Here is a 20,650-nt window from a genome sequence, read left to right on the forward strand (position 1 = left end):
GAGGGCTTTATACTGAAGGGTTTAAGAAGAAGTTCCAACTATCAGATGACCCACTATGTGCAGATGCTTGGAAACAGTGGGAATGAAAAACTTTGAACAGGAAGAAACCTCCACCAGAGCCAGACTCAGGGAGGGGTGGCCATCTGACACAGCTGGTTAAGGGTTAAGGGAAGGAAGACAGGACAAAGGCATAGTGTGGAAGAGAGCTAGAGATTAATAACAACTAATATTTAAATACACAGTGTGTGAAAAAAGGCGACTGAAGAAGAAACTGTGCATCGTGGGAATCTCACAGTAACCTAGATCTAATGCAGAGTAACTAAGGGAGGATTCAGGATCACCTGATCCAACCCTAACTATATGGGTTATTAAAATCCTTTTATACTATATAAAACTATGTAGTATTTATTAAAATAATGTAATAATCCCTAAGGACAAATATGCAACAGGAGTGCCCAACATGGGGCTCCAATCGACAACTCTGAGATTAAGAGGCTCATGCTCTTCCAACTGAGCTGGCCAGGCTTGGAAAGTTTGAAGCCTAATCTTAAAAGTAGAGATAGTGTCTGTCTCCTGAATCCAAACTGGAAGCTGGTTCCACAGTAAAGGGGCCTGAAAACTGAAGGCTCTCTCTTCCATTCTATTTTTAAATACTCTAGGAACAACAAGTAAGGTTGCAGGCTGAGAGTTCAGTGTTCTAATGGGGTGATATGGATTAGGATAAGATGGGGCCTGATTATTCAGACCTTGTATGTGAGGAGCAGGATTTTGAATTCAATTCTGGATTTAACAGGAAGCCAACAATGGGAAGCCAGTATGGGAGAAATATGCTCTCTCTTTTCTAGTCCCTGTCAGTACTCTTGCTGCAGCATTTTAGTTTTTAGGACAACCTGATAATACTGAATTGTAGTAGTACAGCCTAGAAGTGATAAATGCATGAACTAGATTTTCAGCATCATTCTAAGTGGGCGTCTAAATTCATAGCCTGCATCCTCCTGAGGCTGCATTTGTAGGTCGATTACGTCACAGCAACGCGTCGACGGCTGTCCCAATTCGTAGACTCCTCCAAATGCAGCAGACCTCCTTTTCCCCAGATTTGAAGGATGGGTCGGGTGTATCCTTCATGGCCCACCATATCCCAGAATTCATAGCGCAGCCCAGCCAATTCCACTTTCCAACAATGGCAGAAACTACTTAGTTTTAATATTACTCTTATTCCTCTTTCTGGGTCACAAAATAAACTTTTAACATATTTTCAGGCGAGAATGTAGGTGTGTAAACTTCAAATATCTGCTCGATTTATTAAGACATCAATATTTGCAAAAGTGCTCTAACTTTTTTCGGAGACGTCTGTTACCCACCAGCTTGATAGCTAGCCGGGGGATCAAGGCTCACTAGAGCCGGCAAGAACATCAAACTCCTGGCACATTGTTTTCAGTCCCCCGCGGTCTTTCGCTACTCAGGTTAAACATAATATAATATAATATATTCACTTAGATAACCTAAAAATTTTATTGTTTGGCTTTTTCAATGTTTTATTTGTCCATCCATCCATCCATTCGCTACCGCTTATCCTTTTCAGGGTCGCGGGGGGTGCTGGAGCTAGCTGTCATAGGGCGAGAGGCGGGGTACACCCTGGACAGATCGCCAGTCTGTCGCAGGGCTAACACACAAGGACAGACAACCATTCATACTCACATTCACACCTAGTGGCAATTTGGATTATCCAATTAACCTATCCCCACAAACTGCATGTCTTTGGACGGTGGGAGGAAGCCGGAGTACCCGGAGGGAACCCACGCAGACACGGGGAGAACATGCAAACTCCACACAGAAAGACCCCGGCCTGATGGTGGAATTGAACTCAGGACCTTCTTGCTGTGCGGCAACAGTGCTAACCACCATGCCACCGTGCTGCCACGTGTTTTATTTGTTTGTGAGTAAATTGGTTTGGCTGAGATTATAGCTAAATAAATGTCAAACGGAAAACTGATTAAACAGCAGTGTGACATGATTGAGAAGTTACACCAATATCCTGTTATATTTTAGATAGCAAGGAGCAGACGGCTGAGTTTATTAAACTCCACTGAAACAGCCGGTGATGCAAATCTGAAGACTAGACGGTCCAATTTCACAGCCACTCACTTCCAGCCTTCGAAGGACCTGGTCCACATAGACTGTGAAGGCCAGGTCCTCAGGAGGATGCAGCCTATGAACTTGGACACGGCTAAAGACAGGATGTTTCTAATTTTAGAGAAACTGTCCAAATGCAAGAAAGCATTATATTGAAATAGAAGAAATATATTGGTTTAGCATGCTTAAAAATTCCTTACTGTGTTACTGGAGGCCAAGGTAATGCCATCCAGATTAAGTGTCTAGTTAGAGACAATGTTTCTAAGATTGTAACTGATTGCTAAAGACAAAATCTATTCAGCCAATCACATGGGAGCAACCCGACAGAATTGGGCAACTGTGCTCAACGCGATCTGAAGTTCAAGTCAAATCAGAAGAGCGTCTCTGGCTGACTTCAAACCTGGCAGCAGCAGAAGACCTCACCGGTCTTTTATGCTGCTCCTTTCAGCAAAGAAAAGGAACGTGAGGCTACAATTTACATGAGCTCATCAAAACTGGACCATAGAAGGTTGGACAAATATTGTCTGGTGTTTTTGCATGTCAGTGTCTGCTGAAACATTCCAATGGTATGGTCACAGTTTGACATAAACAAGATGAAAACATGTATCCAGTCTTTGAACCCCACTATACCAGCTGAGTACCACAGCCTACCATAGTATTACTGTTCACCACGTCCATTCCATGGTGACCACAGCTTACTCCCCGTCTACTAGATTGACTGGCAGCTCTGTGATCTGAAAAACAAATCTGCTTAAGGGTATCAATAAAAAAGAAACACGGCAGATCAGAGGTGAAGATTTATTTGTTGAGTCAAATATTCTTTAATCTCTTTTGAAGAAAAAAAAGATGAACTGGCCCTTTAAACATGAATCGCCTTTTCTCGACGGTCCTGGAAGGCAGCTTCAAGTTTCCATCTGACGTCACCCGGAAGCGGGGGACGGGGGACGGGGGTGGAGCCCGGGAGAAGATGGCGGTTCTTCGCTGTAGGCGAGATCCCTGCGGCGTTATCTGCCTGATTTTAACTTATTTCAGCGTGTTTTATGCGGACTATGTGGTCATACAGTACGTGCTCATCCCCGCGTACTCGGACAGGTGGGTGTTTTGCATTTCCACGCCTTTTTAAACCCCTTAAAATCCCTCAATATGTCGTCCGCCTCTTTGCTGTGCCTTCATTCATTTGACAGCAAACAGATCAACAGTAACGGTATCTTCACGATTTCACCCTCGGCGCAGTGAAACTGAATCAAATCTCGTTTGTTCTCACTGTAATGTGGCTTTAATCGCGTTCCCATTCACGTCTTTGGTTTTGTAACCGGGCTCGCGCTCCATCACAGGTGGCTTTCGGTTTGTTTTCGTAGCTGAGGCGTTTCATTAGCCTACTCCGGAGCCGACGAGTCCAGCTGTCGTTCAAAATTTTGGGTGATTTAAAGTTGCTCTGCGTGTCTGAGAACAAAAATCCTCTTTAAAACCAGAATCGCAGCTTCATCTAAATCAACGAGAGTTGCTCTTTAATTCGTCCTAAATTCAAAACTGCGTTAACCAAGTCTTCATGCCAAATTCAGACTTTCCTGAGCTGAGAAGCGCGCACTTCCTCAATTTCCACCCAAATATTTTAAATGTTAGCGTCACAAAATGTTTGTATGTACTCTTATTTTCAGTCAAATGTAGTGCTTTTTGCTTATTCTGTGCAGTTTTGTATTATATTGGATGTAACCAGGACTATTTAGAAAGCAAAGGAGTAAAACGTATTTTATTAAAATTGTAAAGTTGTCAAAGTTACAGAGCAGTCATCCAGCCCCTTCAGAGAAACTTATGCTCAGTTAAGTTGTAGTTTAATGCAAAAATAAATAAATAAATCGGCTTTTCTTTGTCTTTTGTGATCATGAACATTTACAGGATATTTACCCAATTTTCCTCGGGGTCAACCTTCAATTCAATAAAGTTTTATTGAATTGAATTGAAATGTACCGTGGACTCCCTAAAGCTCTAATAACTTGCTTTACTTCTGTCATTGTACTGCTGTAGGGTCTTTACCTTAAACATAAGCACCCAGAGGTGACTGCTGTTGGTATTTGGCGTTATCTAAATAAAATTGAATTGAATTCTATTAAGAAGATTAAATGATGAAGTGTAATAATCGCATGTCTCTTCTGTCTCTGACAGTGTGTGGTGTACTCTCCACGGGTCAGTGTTCAACCTGATTCTGCTGCTGCTGCTAGCCTGCCACTCTAAAGCTGTTTTCTCAGATCCTGGTCAGTAAGAGACACACACACACACACACACACACGCCCTGTGTGTCATATTTATCTCTCATAAAGTTAAAGTCTGTCTTTTATACCCCCAAAAGTTGATTCTGTTCATCTGGACGTAGCGTTTTCAGTGGGACAAACATTTGGTCACTCATCCGAATGACTTCTTCAGTCTCATCTCACTGCAGGGTTCCCCAACCCTATAAGTAGTACATTGGCACAATAACTGAAACTGTGTCGCTTTTTAACGTACTGATAGTTCATTCAGGGCTGGTAGCAGTCTCCCTTTGTTTCAGGGTAAGGCAGATAACTTTTTATAAACCGCTAACTTTCCTCTCTGAAAGGTTTTCAGCTCTTCATCATAATTTCTTTCACTATTCAGCTCACAAACACGTAGCACGAGTTTCTCACTGCTAGTCCATCTTTCTAAAGAAAAAGAAAACGCACACGCTGTGGGTTCTGGGTGGAAACATCCAAACAAATGTCTTTTGTGTCTGTGTGTTTAGGCATGGTGCCTCTTCCTGACACGGCCATCGACTTCTCGGACCTCCGCTCTCAGTCGTCTCGGATGAACGAGCGGGTGAGTCGCAAGAACACAGAAATCTTTGTGATCCTCCTGATGAGACGCGCACACTTACACAAATTAAGTTTCAGGAGAATCGGTTTGGGGACGTTTTCCGCAGTTTTCCTCGGTCACGGGTAGCACTGAGAGCGTAACGACAGCATCAGACGCGTTCGGACTGCTGGAAAAATCCTCCGTGTGGTTTAGGGGAGAAAGCCGCCAGGACAGAGCAGGAAGGAGGCGGCACAGATGACGCCCACTCGCTCGGGAGAAGAATGTGATTCTCACATGAGCGGAGGCTGAGATCACAGAGCCGGCAGGTTGAAAAACAAGTTCAGCCTGAAAATGATATCACGATACTGCAAGCGGGGAAATCTGATATTTCTGACGATGTAGAGGAAATACCGGACAGTGTTTTATTGAAGCCTGCTAGACAACAGTATTTCTAAGTGCAGTTAAATAAAAGGCATGTTCATCCTTCCTTTGATGAGCTGCTGTCACTGATGACAGCACGACCTGGTAAGTTTGTTGGCTTGGGCTTGCTTAACCAGCTGCTCAGAGCCCTGCTTTACCCCTGCGTAACTACACCCATCATTTCAAAGCACCGTCAGCTCTTGTCATTCTGAGATTTTCAGTGGGAGTGAGCAGAATGAACAGGATTAGAAACGAGTCCGTCAGAGGGACGGCTCAGGTCGAGCTGAGATGGTGCGGACGTGTGCAGAGGAGGGAGAGTGGATATATTAGACAAAGGATGGTGAGGATGGAGCTGCCAGCCAGGAGGACATGTAGGGGTTGGTGTGATAGTGAGATGGAGATGATCCATTGTGATCACTCCTAAAAGAAGCAGCAGCTTGAGCTTCCTGTTGTATGGAGCACAGCTAACAAGCGCTCCAGGTCACATGGTCAGGTCTTTCAGGTCACACGTCTCCAGTTGCTAGCATCACCTCTTTGGTAGCCTGGTTGTACTCGACAGGTGTTTATTAAATTCTTTCCACACCAGTTTGTGTTTGGTTGAAGCGGCTCTTTTATTTTGGTACTAAATCTAAATTGCTGGCTACCACACCGCTCTCACCGTCGGTCGGGCTCGGCCTCGTCTCGTCGCGCACGCTACGAAACATAAACGTGTGGCCGGTGTCGCTGTAGTGATGATGTCAAATAAAAATTCAGACACATGCGGCACAGCTGAGTGTCAGTTCATGCCAGCTGAGGATGATGGTAAAAACGGTAGGGTCTTGGGTAGGGCTGTTCGATATAACGATATATATCGGATGACGATATAAAAACGTCTATCGTTTCATTTTACGCTATCGTTTGTTTCGTGGTGTCGCAAAATAAACTGTTTATGGCAATATTGTTTCATGGTTTTGATGGTCACTGTAGTGGTTATATTCATTTCCTAAAGTTCTCTCTTTCTCTTATATTTAATATAACCACACTACGAACGGACAAGCGCCTGTTTTTATGCGTTTTCGTTAGCAACAACTACGGTAAAACCATCGCGTATCCGCTTGTTTATGTTCCACATAAACCTTTCACAATAAAGCTCAAGATCCTGTTGAGACTTTTCAAAATAAACTGAATCACGTGAAAGAGCAGATTATTTACGGATGAGAAGCAAAAAAGAGCCGCCAGGTGCTAAAAAATTTACCTTAGACTCAAACGTTAGAACAGGCTTTTCCCCGCAGCACGCTGTGTAATAAATACTCACAAAGAAAACGGCGGCCGTTACAACTTATGTCTAAAAATGTGTAGTTTCATACATCGGTTAAAACACTCGACTCCAGCTACATGACGCGCAGCTGGAAACACTTCCTGCAAGTCGAGCTGCCCGAGATTCACAGAGTTTACAGAAAATGTTACATTTTTGTGATTTATATCGTTATCGGACGATAGAATTCTTATATCGGGATATGAGATTTTGGTCATATCGCACAGCCCTAGTCTTGGGTAACCTAATTGGCCGGCTGCTGGCCTATTTGGACCAATGACTGCGTTTCCATCCATCGAGTTCACCTACACCAAACTGACTGAAAAGATCCGTCACTAATCTGTAGCGTAGTTTGCTGCAGGCTGACAGCAGTTCACCTCTCAGTATCAGTGAAACCTTTCGAGTCGGGGTGATGTGACGCCGCGCCGTCTGCATTTTTAATGACCTGGAGGTGAGAGAGGGAGGGAGAACTGAAACGTGTGGATGGATTTCTGCAGGTTTGAGGGGGGAAAGTGCTGATTTTTATATGTGGGAAGTAAGACTGGGCAGCTTTAAAAATATATTCTTTACAGCTAAGAGCAGAACCAGAATGATAGCTGTTGTTTTTAATCCCACAGATTATAAAAACTTGTATGAGAGCAAGACTGACGCTAAAAGAACAAACACTGGAAGAGCTCCAAATTCCTACTTTTGTTCCCACCCTGAACTCAGCAGTGATGTTTGTGGCTTGAAAATAAGCAAAAACAAGCCGAACGCTAATGACAGAGAGGGAGTGTCGGTGGATGGCAGCTGTACTCTGAGCTGTAATTTTACCAGGTTTGCACCGTGTTTATCTCAGCGCGCCTTCATTCACGTCCCAGCAGCTGCACTCGTGTCTGCTTCACAGCGTGTTATTATGCGCTTACGAGCTTACAGCTGTCTGTAAAGTGTGTTCCTGCCAAAAAAGGAAACCCTGAATGCGTGCCTATAAGTTTGGATCATATTGTATGATTTTTATTTTTTATTTTTTTAAACTTTAAAGCAGAAATGATTGGTGCACGTGCAGCTGCTCATCCTCACCCTCAGCCTGCACTTGGGAGTGTTTGAGGTTTTAACACATGAACTGCTGCGCTGCTGTGTTCAGGGCTGCGAGGGCTGGACGGTGTGCAGTCGCTGCGAAACCTACAGACCCCCCAGAGCGCATCACTGCCGCGTCTGCCAGAGGTGCATACGCCGCATGGACCACCACTGTCCCTGGTGAGAACACGCCCTCGTCTGTCCATCGGCCTGCCACCCCCCACCTTTACCCCCACCTCTGTTTTTACACCTCCAGCATCTTCTCATCTGTGCTTTTCTGATGTGCGTGTGTCATTTTTAGGATCAATAATTGTGTCGGGGAGCTAAATCAGAAGTATTTCATCCAGTTTCTCTTCTACACTGGTGAGCACACAATTCACACTGCCTGTCGAAATGATGACTTTTTAGAAAACACACAAAAGTTTTGTGTAAAGTTTGTGAACACCTCCAGCGTGTAAAGTTTTCACACGCTGGAGGTGTTCACAAAAACACAGACAAAGGTCCGCTCTGGGAATGTGGTGAGCTGCTGCTGCTGCTTTCACCTCAGTCTGAAAAGTGAAGGTAGAGATTCTCAGGCTGTGATTTGTGACGTGATGTCTGTGCGCAGGTATGGCCAGCCTGTACTCCATGGTGCTGGTGGTGTCGGCGTGGGTGTGGAGAATAAGGAACGAGCGAGGCGGTGACGCAGAGAAGGAAAGCGAGGAGACGCCCAGCAAACACCTGATAGTGTGAGACAGAGCGACCTGTGACGGCTGGTTTTCAGGGTGAAGCGTCAGGCTTGTGACAGTTTCCTTCTCTTTGTCTCAGGGCGCATTACATCATCCTCCTCGTGGAGTCGGTGCTGTTTGGTGTGTTTGTCATGGTCATCTTCTACGATCAGGTACACACACACACACACACACACACTTTTAAGTATTAGAGATCAGTCTAATGAAAACATGCCGTCAGTCAGAGGTGATGCAGGCATGTTTTAAGTCGTCCCTCATGCAGTACACAGCTTCTTCCTGTCTTTGTCTTTCACAATAAAAGCCCTACACATACAGATTGCATTCCTATTATGTAGATCTTTGGATTAGTAGAGTAAAACACTGCTGTCATTTAAAAACCCTAAACGGTGTTAAAGAAACGTTACTATATCGCATGTTTGACCGGTGGGTAGCGCAGGTCAAACATGTGAAATTAAGAAGACGACTGTCTGTTTTCTGCCAGTAACGTTGAAGCTCCTTAAAGAAACAAAAGGAAAAAAATCATGTGCCCTCGTTTGTGGTTTGTCTTCTCTCAGCTGGTCTCCATAATCACAGACGAGACTCCCATCGAGCAGATGAGAAACAGGCTGATGATTAAAGACAGGGCTTCTTCGTCCTCTTCATCCTCCACCCCCTCCTCACAGCTGCCTCACCACCCTTCACACACCCGCAAGCCGAAGCTGGCCCTGTTGCGGGAGGTCTTTGGGAGAGGTGCGCTGATCTTTTGACACCTACGTCTCGCCGGCGCTCCAAATACATAAAGCACTGTTTCATCTCTCTTTCCGTCTTTGCAGGGTCGGTCTTTTGCTGGCTTCTCCCGCTCCACTCCAGCCCTCCGTCAGTCGGAGGCATCACCTACTCTGCCCTGCCTGACTACGACGTCTGACTCGTGGGCACAAGAGGGGACGGAGAGGAGAGAGAAGAAAAAGGGAAGGCGAGGGAGGTTTTTGTGTGCTTGTGTGAGCGCGTGAATGAATTTTTTGCATATTTATGATGTCTTATCTCTGGAACTGAGGGGGTGAGAGTAAAAGGGATGAAGGCCGAGGTGTGAATGAATGAATGAAGAATGAATAATGCACCAAGTATGACTCTCCTCCAGGACCTAAACACAATGTTCATGAAAACCTATTTCTCATCTTTCCTGGCACGAGGAAAGAGCACTGACCGCCCCCCGATGTGTCCTGATGTGCAGTTATAGGAAAGAGCTACTCCTGTGTGGACTCTGGGATTTGACTGGTGTGGCTTTTAGACAGTTTCACACTAAACAGGCTGAATTAAAAAGGTCTAAATATAATGTCCACTAAACCCAACGACAGGCGCTGCTAAAGAGACGTAAATGCAACATGCACATCAAGTGCGTCCAAAGCTGTGGGAGGGGGGAAAACGAGATGCGCAGTCGCTTCAATGTTCTTTAAAGAGTAACTCAAAAACGGGTACAAGTCACCTGACCAGGGTTTAAATCCTGACAGGCGAAGAACTTGACCTTGTGATTCCTCGTGTTGTGAGGGTGAGTCGATGCCTGTCTTTCATGTTCAGTTCAAACGCTGATCACCATCAGCTCTGCCTTTAACAATAGATTTCATATAGCTGAGTTATGAAACTGAGCTTGGCGTCATACTTGTGAGACATCTCTCTTTATGGCACGATGCTTAAAATTTAGTTAAACCTCCAGATTTTTATTCATGGAAATTACTTTTCTATTCGGTTCAATTCAGTTTTATTTGCGTAGCGCCAAATCACAGCAACAGTCAGCTCAAGGGGCTTGTAACGTAAAGACCCTCCAGTAATACAGACAAAATCCCAACAATCACATGACCCCAGTGAGCAGGTGAAACTACACGACCAGCTTTGCATGATTTAAAATTAAAAATAAGCCTTATTTATATTAAATAAAGCTCCTCCCACTTTAAGACAGCTTTCTTCTCATTGGCTGCCCCTGGTCACTCTGTGCATTTGTGTATGTGCGAAACGTATCATTTGTACAGAGAGCGTGTAACCTCACCTGTCCGAAACTTCCTCCAAATATGGGTATGGAGCCGTTCTTTAATCCCGTGAGTGTAAGAAGAGGAAAACCGTCCTTTGAGTTACTCTTTAATTAAAATGCCTGTGACGTTTCAGCTACTGTGACCAGCTGATGTCCACTAACAGTCAGATATCGGTCAAATCCCAGTGCTTTACTGCTTTATTCAACCAGTATTTATGCTGGTGATTGTTTTACCACTCAAGCTTTCATCAGCCTCCACAGGAAGTTTCTAAAATAGGTCAGTTCAGCTTCCTGGTTCATCTCAGTGTTTCTTAATCATACACTGCAGCACGATAGAGAGACTATTTGAGTTTTTATGTACAGTCGAGCTTTAATTATTCGGGATGCACTGATACTGAATTCGTTAGGTTCTGTGTGTTTTGTGTGTTTTCTGTTTGTTTTCCGTCCACACTGGTGAAGCCTTGTGGTGCAAAACATGTCAAGCTTTAAATTTTGTTTATGCAACTACTGTTTACCATGGTATGCTTTGTGGCCATAAGTACTTAGGCTTCTTCAATCTACGCTGGTGTTCAACCAGAAAGTTTATCCACAGGGATATTTGTACGTTTTGATGGTGGGGCTCTATTGGGAATGAATAAGCCCTCTAACTGAAGCATCCAAATACTTTTAGTCACATAGTTTATTAACGTGTTTACGTGGAGGGCAATTAATTATCTATTTTTATTCTCGTGCTCAACCAATCTTAAATGGTTTCTATATTTATAACATTCATTTGTTTTATTCTGAAACATAAATGCATTAGCTTCCTGTGCAGTCATGTCCAGGATGACAAGCGTGTGTGGGAATGTTGAATTCTTGTTTTAGGGTTTTTGTTTTTTTACTCATTCTTCTGTTTGACGTGCTACTAAACTTTGTTACATTTGCAGATTTCTTACACTATTATTACGCACACATGCACACACATATATAGTTTGGTGCAATTGAAGGTATAAAAAAGAAGCTGCTTTTGGGGGGGAAAGGATTTACTACACTGAAATCTGTTTGACAGTGAAACACAAACTCAGAGTTCACCAGTGAGTATTCTGCGTTATCTCAGTGAAGGGACGACTCTTAACTTAGTTATGGTTTCTAACTATTCTGTGGAATTAACTCTAACAAGTGTGTGTTTTTATGTGAGGGGTGGGGCTGCCTTTCACTGCTGACCTGTTACTTGGATATATTTGAAAGTATATATGACCAGAGTCGGGTGATTTATCAGCACATTGTATTTTTAACACAGGAAACAGTCTCAAATGGATGATGGTGATCATGTGATACATTTTATAAAGTAAACTGGTGGCTTTGTATTGGAAAGAGTCAGAGGTCAGACATGAAGGCAGCTCCACCCTCTGTGTGTTTTATGTATGTTTGTATATATTTTTTCATTTCCTTGTCCAACCTGGGCTGAACAATATTCTGCGAATTGTCCATTTTCTCAGAGTACTCGCTGCAGCCCTCAGAGGTTTCGATCAAAACTTTCCAGCTGAGAGATGAAGTTACATGACTTAATCTGCCTTTTTTATATTTTAACATGCTTTTGGATATTTATTAACAATTTAAAGGCAAAATATTAAAGATTAGAGAGATGTTATGAAACAGCTGTAGAAAGACTTCTAGTTCTGCATTCACATTGTGAACAACGTGGGGCTGCTGGTGCAGAAATGCATAGTTTATTTTGACCTTTAAACGTTACACTTGAAATTATACTAAATATTTTTACAGTAAGAATGAGTCAAAAAAATGTTGAAGCACACATGTACTGCTACGTTTTTTTGTTGTTGTTGTTAATGTGGACATCCCACATATCTGAAAACATATGTAGATCTGGGACTAGTGGCCGCTTAGCTTAGCTTAGCTTAGCTTAGCATTGGACCTAGAAATTAGCTTATCCAAAATCAGCATAGTGATGTGTGGTGTCAACCAATGAAAGTGGCTTGAAGGCCAAAGGTGGAGCTCTACGTCAAGTGCTACTACTGCCACTTTTGTCTAGCCTGCAGGTATCTTCTTTGGAGTCACACAATATTGGACGATCACAAGGGGTTTTTTCTTTTTCTTTTTTTTTTTAGACTTAGCTAGAAAAATTACTTGGCTATGCTAAAGAAAACATTGTTTGACTGTGCAAGTTGAGAAATTAGGCTAATTGTACCTACACTGCAACAACATGACAGAAATTGATTGCAATAAACTTGTCAAAATGTTGAATTCAAGCATCCTTTCAGGGCCAGGGCTAACTAACATAGTAAGATTTTCCAAAAGAAACACCAGCATTTTTGTTGCAAGTTAAGTCTGCTATAACAATATTTCCAGAGAGAAGCTCATCTTTAAATGGGAATTGATTTGAGGTAGACTGGAGGCCACTGTGGCATTGCACTGGCTCAGTCTGAACCAGTCTCTGGCCACTTTCAGTGTAACTGGGTGGCTAGCTGGTTTAAGTCCTGATTATACTCGGACATGGACAGATGGAGACATGATGGCAGAGTTGCTATATTTTAATGTAATGTCTCAGCAGATGAGTCCGTTAAGTCAGAAGAAACATGCAGGTCGGCAGATGTCTGGATTAGACCCTGGCACTCACTGTCTGACGAAGAAAATTTATGTCACTTAAATACCCGCGGACTGGCTGCAGAAAGTATAATTAAGGCTTAACAACCAGCATAGGCTTTATTAAGAACTCCGTAGACTTATGGGGTCAGGTGTTTCAAAGCTTTACGGAAAGATAAGCTAATAAACTGCTAGCTTAAGTGCACACCAGGAAATTATTCTTAAACACTTGCACAGTTGGGTGATTCTCACAAAGATCCCCCCACACGAGGAAAAATACAAGGCTTCTGGAACATTGATACTATTAAAGATTCAGTATTTTCTAACTTTCAGATGTTAGTTTAAATTTTGCCTTTAAGCTCATCATTTTCCTCCAAACTGTCAAAGAAAGTAGAATCTCGTGTTGCTCAGCTGTGAGGCGGGCCTTACTGCCAGGTAAATGCAACATGTGGACCGTGTAAAGGCTACAAATGCTTGGGACAGTTCTCCAAGGCTTTTGGACCTTTTAAAGAGAAAAATCATACGTGTATATGAGGCTTTTACTGTTCGTCTCATTCTAATTTATTTAGAATTATGTTGCACATTGGATCTTAAGTTTAGCTGCATGTTGTTCACAGTGTGAAAGCACGTTCTTCGAGCTGTACGCTGCCTTATTTCTGTGGGATTTTGAACTTTTATAGTGACTGCAGAGGATGTTGGAAAGGTTTCCTGAAAGTTTCTCGTAACTTCTCTCATGACAGACAGAAACACTCAGTCCGCCCAGGTCGGGTCTCTGCTAGCTGTAAATAGGAAAGTTCATATTTTCTATCAATGATGTGCAATTCTCATGAAGGGACAGTTCCTGCAGTCTTTTTTTGTTTTTGATCAGTTTGAAGCAAAACGAGGTTTGAAATGTTTTTGATCTTGTGAACGTCAGAGAAGTCCAGAGGTACACAAGGTTTGATGTTTTAATTATTCTCTCCTTAAAATTATTTTTGGTCTAATTGAGGGTTTATTCAGGGCTGAACAAAGAGTCTAATATAATCACTCACAAACGAAACCAGCTGTACCTCAAATTTGTCCAACACCTAAAACCCCCCCACAAAAAAAAAACCAAAACATTTTAAACTGTAAATGTTTTTGTCCAGGTGTGTGTTTGTATCATCAGCGCTTGTTTTTGTTGATCCATGTCGGGGCAGTCGCCTCTTCATAACTGATTCTGTTAAAATCCAGCATAGATGTTGCTAGCTAAAACAAAACAGGCACATCTCGGTGCTGTTTTACTAGACAGCGAGAAGGAATGTGCGCACACACAAAGAGGGCCTGAAATTCATAGCTGGCCGCCAGTCAAACACAAGTGCTAAATCAGAAGATATTTTTTTGTAATTTTTTGTTTATTTGAACCAAATCCAAAAAACTTTGAAAAACAGTATTTTGAGATCTGGGAAGATGTGTTTTCAGATTGGGTTGTTGGTTGGCTAAAAAAAAAAAAGTTTCAGAGCCCAAAAAACAGAGTTTAATATCATGCGGCTTCATGATGAACAAGTTTACAGCTCACTGATGTTTTATTTATGTCATGTTACAACCTTGAAACCGTGACCTGTGTATCATTTCTTTTGATATGCTGCTCTGGATCGTTCACCTGGAATTAAACTGATGTATTTTAAACTACTTTGGCTCCTTTTGGTTTTTCACGGTGGTTTGTGGGGTTTTACTTTATTTTAGCATTACATGTACATCCAACAGCGGTAACAACAACAAAGGCACGAATTTCTAAATATTCTGAACATTATCAGACATGAAACACGAGTCTTTTTAAGTTTTTGCTGTCTCACAAGTGGGCGCTGCAGCTGCACCAGTCTGAGACATGCTGCCGCTCAGCATAGTGACATCTTGTGGCAGCACAATCTTGTGGCAATTGGCATTTTTTTTCGGAGCTGTGATCACAGAAAACAAGTCTGACGCTAAGCTTTGAAACATGAATATTTCTTCCATAATTGAACCTACTCAGTCACTCCTGAGTAGGTTCACCGCTTTTACACGTGGTCTCCATTTGTGTGTGTGATAACTTTCAACTTATGAGCCACACTTTGCTCATAACCTACCAGGGGTGTTTTCACACTTTCCGAAACAGCAATTAAGCCATGAAACCATTTTATATCATATTTCATGATTAAAACAATCAGCCAAGGTATACACGAATCCTATATCTGAATTAAAACCATTTAATGTTAATAACAGCTAAAAAAAAAAAAAAATCCAAGCACCAAACTTTCTCCTTGGTCCCTCCCAGAACCTTTAAGAAGCATTAAACTTCCTAGATACACATGAATACCCCGGAGAGATAAAGGAGAGTGACTGCTACTCCACAAATATATTATTCACACTTTTTGTAGCCACATCATAGTAAATTACATTCATGGACAATACTGTCTCTTTATCTTAATATGGAAATATTTTCCTAAAGTCCTACCTAAATTGGAAATGTGCCCAGAACACCATTAGCTAATGCAATAATGCTAACTCTAAATGAAACACCTCTGTCAGTACAACAACCAACATCTGGCATCATCAATGATTTTTTTCAAAACTTGCTAATGCTGAGAAATCATATCAGAAGTATATTATTAAGCCCCAGCAGACATCACACACTAGTCACTGTTTATGCTGCACCACTAGAGGGCGCTGCAGCTGCACCAATCTGCGGGTCACTGCTTCTCAGCTGTAGAATGACGTCCTGTGGGAGTCCATTTTTCACCAGTGCTGATTTAATCTATGGATTAAAAAAAGGAAGACCGAGTTAGAGTCACTACTTTCTCTGCTTAGTGTATGCTACACTCAGGTCCACTGGGTCCTTTTATGCCTCATTATGTGGAGAAAATGTCAGGCACACTGGGAATGCCAATGAGTTAGACTAGGATCTTTAGTGTTTAGAGCAGAGCACAAGAAAACACTCAGAGAAACGTTTAATAGATCTAAGAAAAACATTTATTGAGGCAAGACTTTAAGCAAATTTTGCATTTTTTAATCTATAAAATATCAGTCTGGGATTACGAATTTTTTCAGTTTTCCCCAAGTACTAAGATTTCTGATGAGATAAGAACAGACTAACCTGATTTAGGAGGGTGTCCTTATCAATCTGAGACAAGCCCACTAAAGAGGAAAGCTTCATTCTGAGACCTGCAACATCTAGAAACACAAAGATTCCACGTTATAGGTCAGAATTGTCTTCTGTCTGTTTAATCAGTTTAATCACTCAAAACATGAAAAACAATTTGCCTAAATCCATTTATAATTTGGTGACAGGCAAACCAGTCATACAGTGTGTTGTAATCTGTCCATGAGTCTCTGCTTTACACAGCTAACATTGCTGCAAGCAGCTGCATTTGACAAAAATCAGTGGATCTTACATTTAGATAAAACACAATGGTAGATATACAAGGTAAATTTAACACCATAAAAGATTTAATCCAGGAACTTGTCTGATCATTATTCACACTGTAGGTTAGCTTCCTAGCTAGATGACATAAAAGCCCCTAAAATTTCACCGCCCCTGTATAACATTTGTTACTCCCTAACTTACTTTACATTAACTTCTAGGCTTTGTTTAACAGCTATGAGTTAACTGAAACAAACAAGTCATGTTGCCCCAAATCTGTCAAGCTGGACTAAGTCTCATGAATTACTCACAAACTGGTGTGTTGGCTGGTGTAGGTGTTGATAATTCTGTACACAAAGTAAAAGTCAAAATAAAGCTTGTTAATGAACGATATCAATCCAGTAAATAACTGCGGAGCCGCAGTATAAAGACTAAAGAGCCGCATGCAGCTCCGGAGCCGCAGGTTGCCGACCCCTGTGCTAATCGAAAATGACCCCCCAAGTTTCCTCACAGTCATAGCTGGACTGGCCATCGGGCATACCGGCCATTTGCCCGGTGGGCCGCTGGCGATTTTTTGTTTTTATGGGCCGATTGATTTTTTTTTTTTTTTTTTTGGAAGGGTATAAATAATGAAAGGTGTTGGATTGGCCAATTGGTCATGATCGACTCATCATAGTCGGAACGGAATACGTTACAGAATACATTTTGGGGCATGTATTCTGTATTCTGTAATGGAATACATTTTAAAAGTAACCTTCCCAACACTGGGCGGGTGCTATGAAGTTACTGATAGTAAATTTTATTTTATGCTTAAGGTTAGTTTCTCATGGGAGCCCATCCCTGGCGCAGGGTGCCGCCGGTGTGTCGAGTCGCCTGTGGGGCTCTTCAACCGGTGGGGGAGATTGTTACACCTTGCAGGAGCTTTCCTCCCCTCAGGAACTCTCTGCAGGAGGGGGAGATACAGGAGAGGTGGAGGAAGATCTCAGCCTGGGCGTCTATTGTCTCATGTAGTCTGGAAGACGAGTGGATGGTGGGGTGGGTGCAGTTTTCTCTGTGGTGGGGTTGGGTGGACTGTCCCGGGCTCTGTGGGGCCGGGGGGCGCTGCTGCGCTGGGCCCCGGTCTGGATGGGCCTGGGCCCCCTTTTCCCTGGCGGGTCGCAGAGTGTGGGAGTGCCTACTGGGGTCAGCGGGGGAGCTGGCCCCAGGGAGGGGTCACCTGCCCCTCCCTTCCTTCCCTCCCCATCTCCAGCTGCCTCCCTCCTCCCGCTCCACCACAACCACCCACACATGCAGGGCCTTGGAGTAGGGGTATGTCACCAGGATGCAGAGGAGGCTACCCCCCCCCCCCCCTCTGTCCCCTTCTGGCTGCCTCTGCCTCAATTTTATCCCACAACTTAGACATTCACATTACTCACACCCTCATTACACATACATATAGGATCTTGGGGGTGGGCACGATACATGGAGTCAAAGTTACCATCAGGGTGTACACCTCACCCCTGGCATCGTTGCCCACCTCTCAATTTTAAATACACGTAGACATTGAGGGCTAACAGGAGGGACCATGCGCTTACCTGCTGCTCTCTGGCAGGTAGCTCCATGCCCTCCTGGGTTTTAATTGCACCTTAGAACACACATGCGTCAACACTACAATGAGCGGGTGGAGGGAGGTTTGGAGTCTTCTCTCACCCCCATTCTCTGCGGCCTGCTGGAGCGGGGGGGCTAGGAGGAGTTGGCCGTCCGGCTGCGGTCTGGGGTGTGGGGCCTCCCTGCTGCTGCGGAGTCGGGGCGGTCTGCCTCTCCCCACCGCAGGGAAAAGGGTAACACCACCTGGGTCTGGGTGCAGTTCCCCCCTCCAGGGGCAGGGGTACCTAGACCCGGTTTGTAGAGTACGCTTGGGGAGTGTGATCGTGTGTACAGCGTCTCTTTATATTTGTCTCCACGTCGGTTGAGTGTGAAGTGCACATGAGAGCATGAGGGTGGGAATGGATGTTTGTGTCTATATGTCAGGTTGGGTATCAGACGCCACCTCTCTGGGGACATCTCGGGCCTTCCAAGGTTTGGAGGCCTATCTCCACCCACCACCACTTCCCCTGCCGGTGGCGGACTCCCTCAGGTGTCGGTGCGTTGGTGGTTCTTTGTATCTGGGGGTGGGCGTCTGGGTACACACCGGCTCACTCCTTGGCGGCCGCTTATTGGGGCTCGCTCGGGCCATTTCGGAGGTGGGGTGCCCCCGGCCTCTCGGCCTGGGGCTCGGTCACTCAGGCACAGCTGGCTGCCGGCGGAGCCCACGGGCGCATCACTGCAACTCCCCCTGGCTTCTGCTCCGCGGCTGCTGAATGAGCCCTCATCTGGGACTCTCCTTAGCTCTTACTGGGACAGTGGCGCAGCTTCCCCTCTGTGGGTCTTCCTTGGTCTCTTGTGTTCTGGGGGCCTCTGGATGTCTGGAGTTTTGATCTCCTCCATACCTGCTTCATACCATAAAGGACAGGGCTGTGGCTCCCCACACTCCCTAGCAGATCATTACATGGAGAAACCTTTGGAATGCAAGCATGCTGATCCACACAGGTATGCACACAGGTGTACACACGGGTATTCACAGACGCGGACTACAGCTTTCTTGGCTGCTGCCTCAAAGCACACTGTGCGCTGTCTATCTTGCGTGCTGAACAATATCGTCTATTATTTAGTAACTATTAATATCTATGACTAGCTAGTTTATTGTGATGGTGCTTTTTTTTCTATTATTATGTTGCTCTTTGTTGTTTGCTGTCTCCTCTGTTTGTTTTTTTTTCTCCATACAGGTGACCCAGGAGTTTTTTTTGTTGTTTGTTTTTTTCTCTCTCTTCCCCCTTCTCACCGTCTCTTCTCCCCTTTGGTTTTCTTTCTTTCTCTCCCCCTCTTTCTTCAATTCTTTCCCCCTGTCCTATCCCACAGTTATGTCTGTCCCGTTTGCAACTGAAAATAAAATAAATTCATAATTATAATAAAGGTCAACCAAATGGACCAATATGGCAAGGCCATGATGATCCACTTGGTAAAATAAATCCGCTTGGCATCTCTCTTGGCCTCAAGACAACAATTCTGATGGCTATAGATCCAAACGTTACACACACACAAAAAAAAAGGTTAGTTTCTCAAACTCCTCACAATCTTAACAAATTGTGCCAATCCTTACATGTTGCACCAGGCTGATTTATCATCAAAAGTGGAGGAGACAGAAGAGCAGCAGAGAGAGATGGAGAGATGACTTTATGTCATCCATAAGGGATGCATTTGACATATGTTTCACATATTATAGCCCAACAAGTTACTTATAGCAATTTAAATATGAGCAATCAGTTTTTGGCAAATACCGGAAATCAGTTTTTGGCAGACAATCACTTTTTGGCACAACACCGGCTATTGCAGTTAATAATACAACAGCTTCTTGCCATTTTTTGTGTTTCTTTTTATCGCTGTGTAACTGAGTTCAATTGAAAGCCTGCATGCGCTAGTACCTCTTGCCACAAGTTCCCAGAATCCTTTGCGGTTGTACCCCTGAATGACGTCACATTTTTGGTGGGCCGGTCTCTAGTCAAAATGCCCGGGCCGATTTTTTTGTGCCAGTCCAGCCCTGCTCACAGTGTTACTGGAGGCCAAGCTAATGCCATCCAGAGTAAGCATCTAGTTAGATGCCATATTTCTAAGATTTTTAGTCCCAAGTACAATGACCTCAATTTTATCTGAATTTAAAAGTAGGACATCAGAGGTCATCCAGGTCTGTATGTTGAGAGCTTGCTGATGAGCTGCATTACAGTTTGGTATGGAAGCTCCTCTGCCAGCAGCCGCAAATCACTACAGAGGGTGGCGAAGGCAGCAGAGCACATTGCAGGCATGAGGCTTCCTTCCACTCAGGACATCTGTCTTATACGGACTACAAGACTCAAAAACAGCTTTTACCATCAAGCCATTCGACACCTCAACGACAACACTTAAACACACACACTCCACAGGATGCACTCAGAATATGTCCTACAGTTTCTCAAGTACATACTACACTCTGCACTGGTCACTTTATTTTTATTAGTATTTAAATAAAAATAAAAACCCTTACTCCGTGCAATACTGTACCAACTGCCACTTTAAATCTGCTACTGCTCAGTTGTACTGCTGCTCACTCCTGCCACTTTATCCCATGTGGAACCATAATTAACCTTTTTGTGTGAAGGAGGCTCCCATTTACATCAACTAATTTGAGTATATTAGCTGTATAGGATAGAAAATAGTGTGAT

General features: G+C 43.6%; 1 protein-coding gene across 1 annotated transcript; it reads left to right on the forward strand.

Annotated features, from left to right (window-relative positions):
• Positions 1-2,998: 2,998 nt before the first annotated feature.
• Positions 2,999-14,668, forward strand: LOC146714018 (palmitoyltransferase ZDHHC3). Its single transcript, XM_085450609.1, has 9 exons — positions 2,999-3,225; positions 4,297-4,385; positions 4,889-4,962; positions 7,776-7,888; positions 8,010-8,071; positions 8,316-8,436; positions 8,516-8,588; positions 8,991-9,165; positions 9,249-14,668. The coding sequence occupies exons 1-9, from the start codon at positions 2,999-3,001 to the stop codon at positions 9,338-9,340; spliced, it is 1,026 nt and encodes a 341-aa protein (XP_085306735.1). The 3' UTR covers positions 9,341-14,668.
• The last annotated feature ends 5,982 nt before the right edge of the window (positions 14,669-20,650 follow it).

This window comes from Copadichromis virginalis, linkage group LG3, assembly GCF_057382275.1.
Source record: "Copadichromis virginalis isolate Kocher_CV1m ecotype Utaka linkage group LG3, C_Virginalis_male_GT1.1, whole genome shotgun sequence".
NCBI lineage: Eukaryota > Metazoa > Chordata > Actinopteri > Cichliformes > Cichlidae > Copadichromis > Copadichromis virginalis.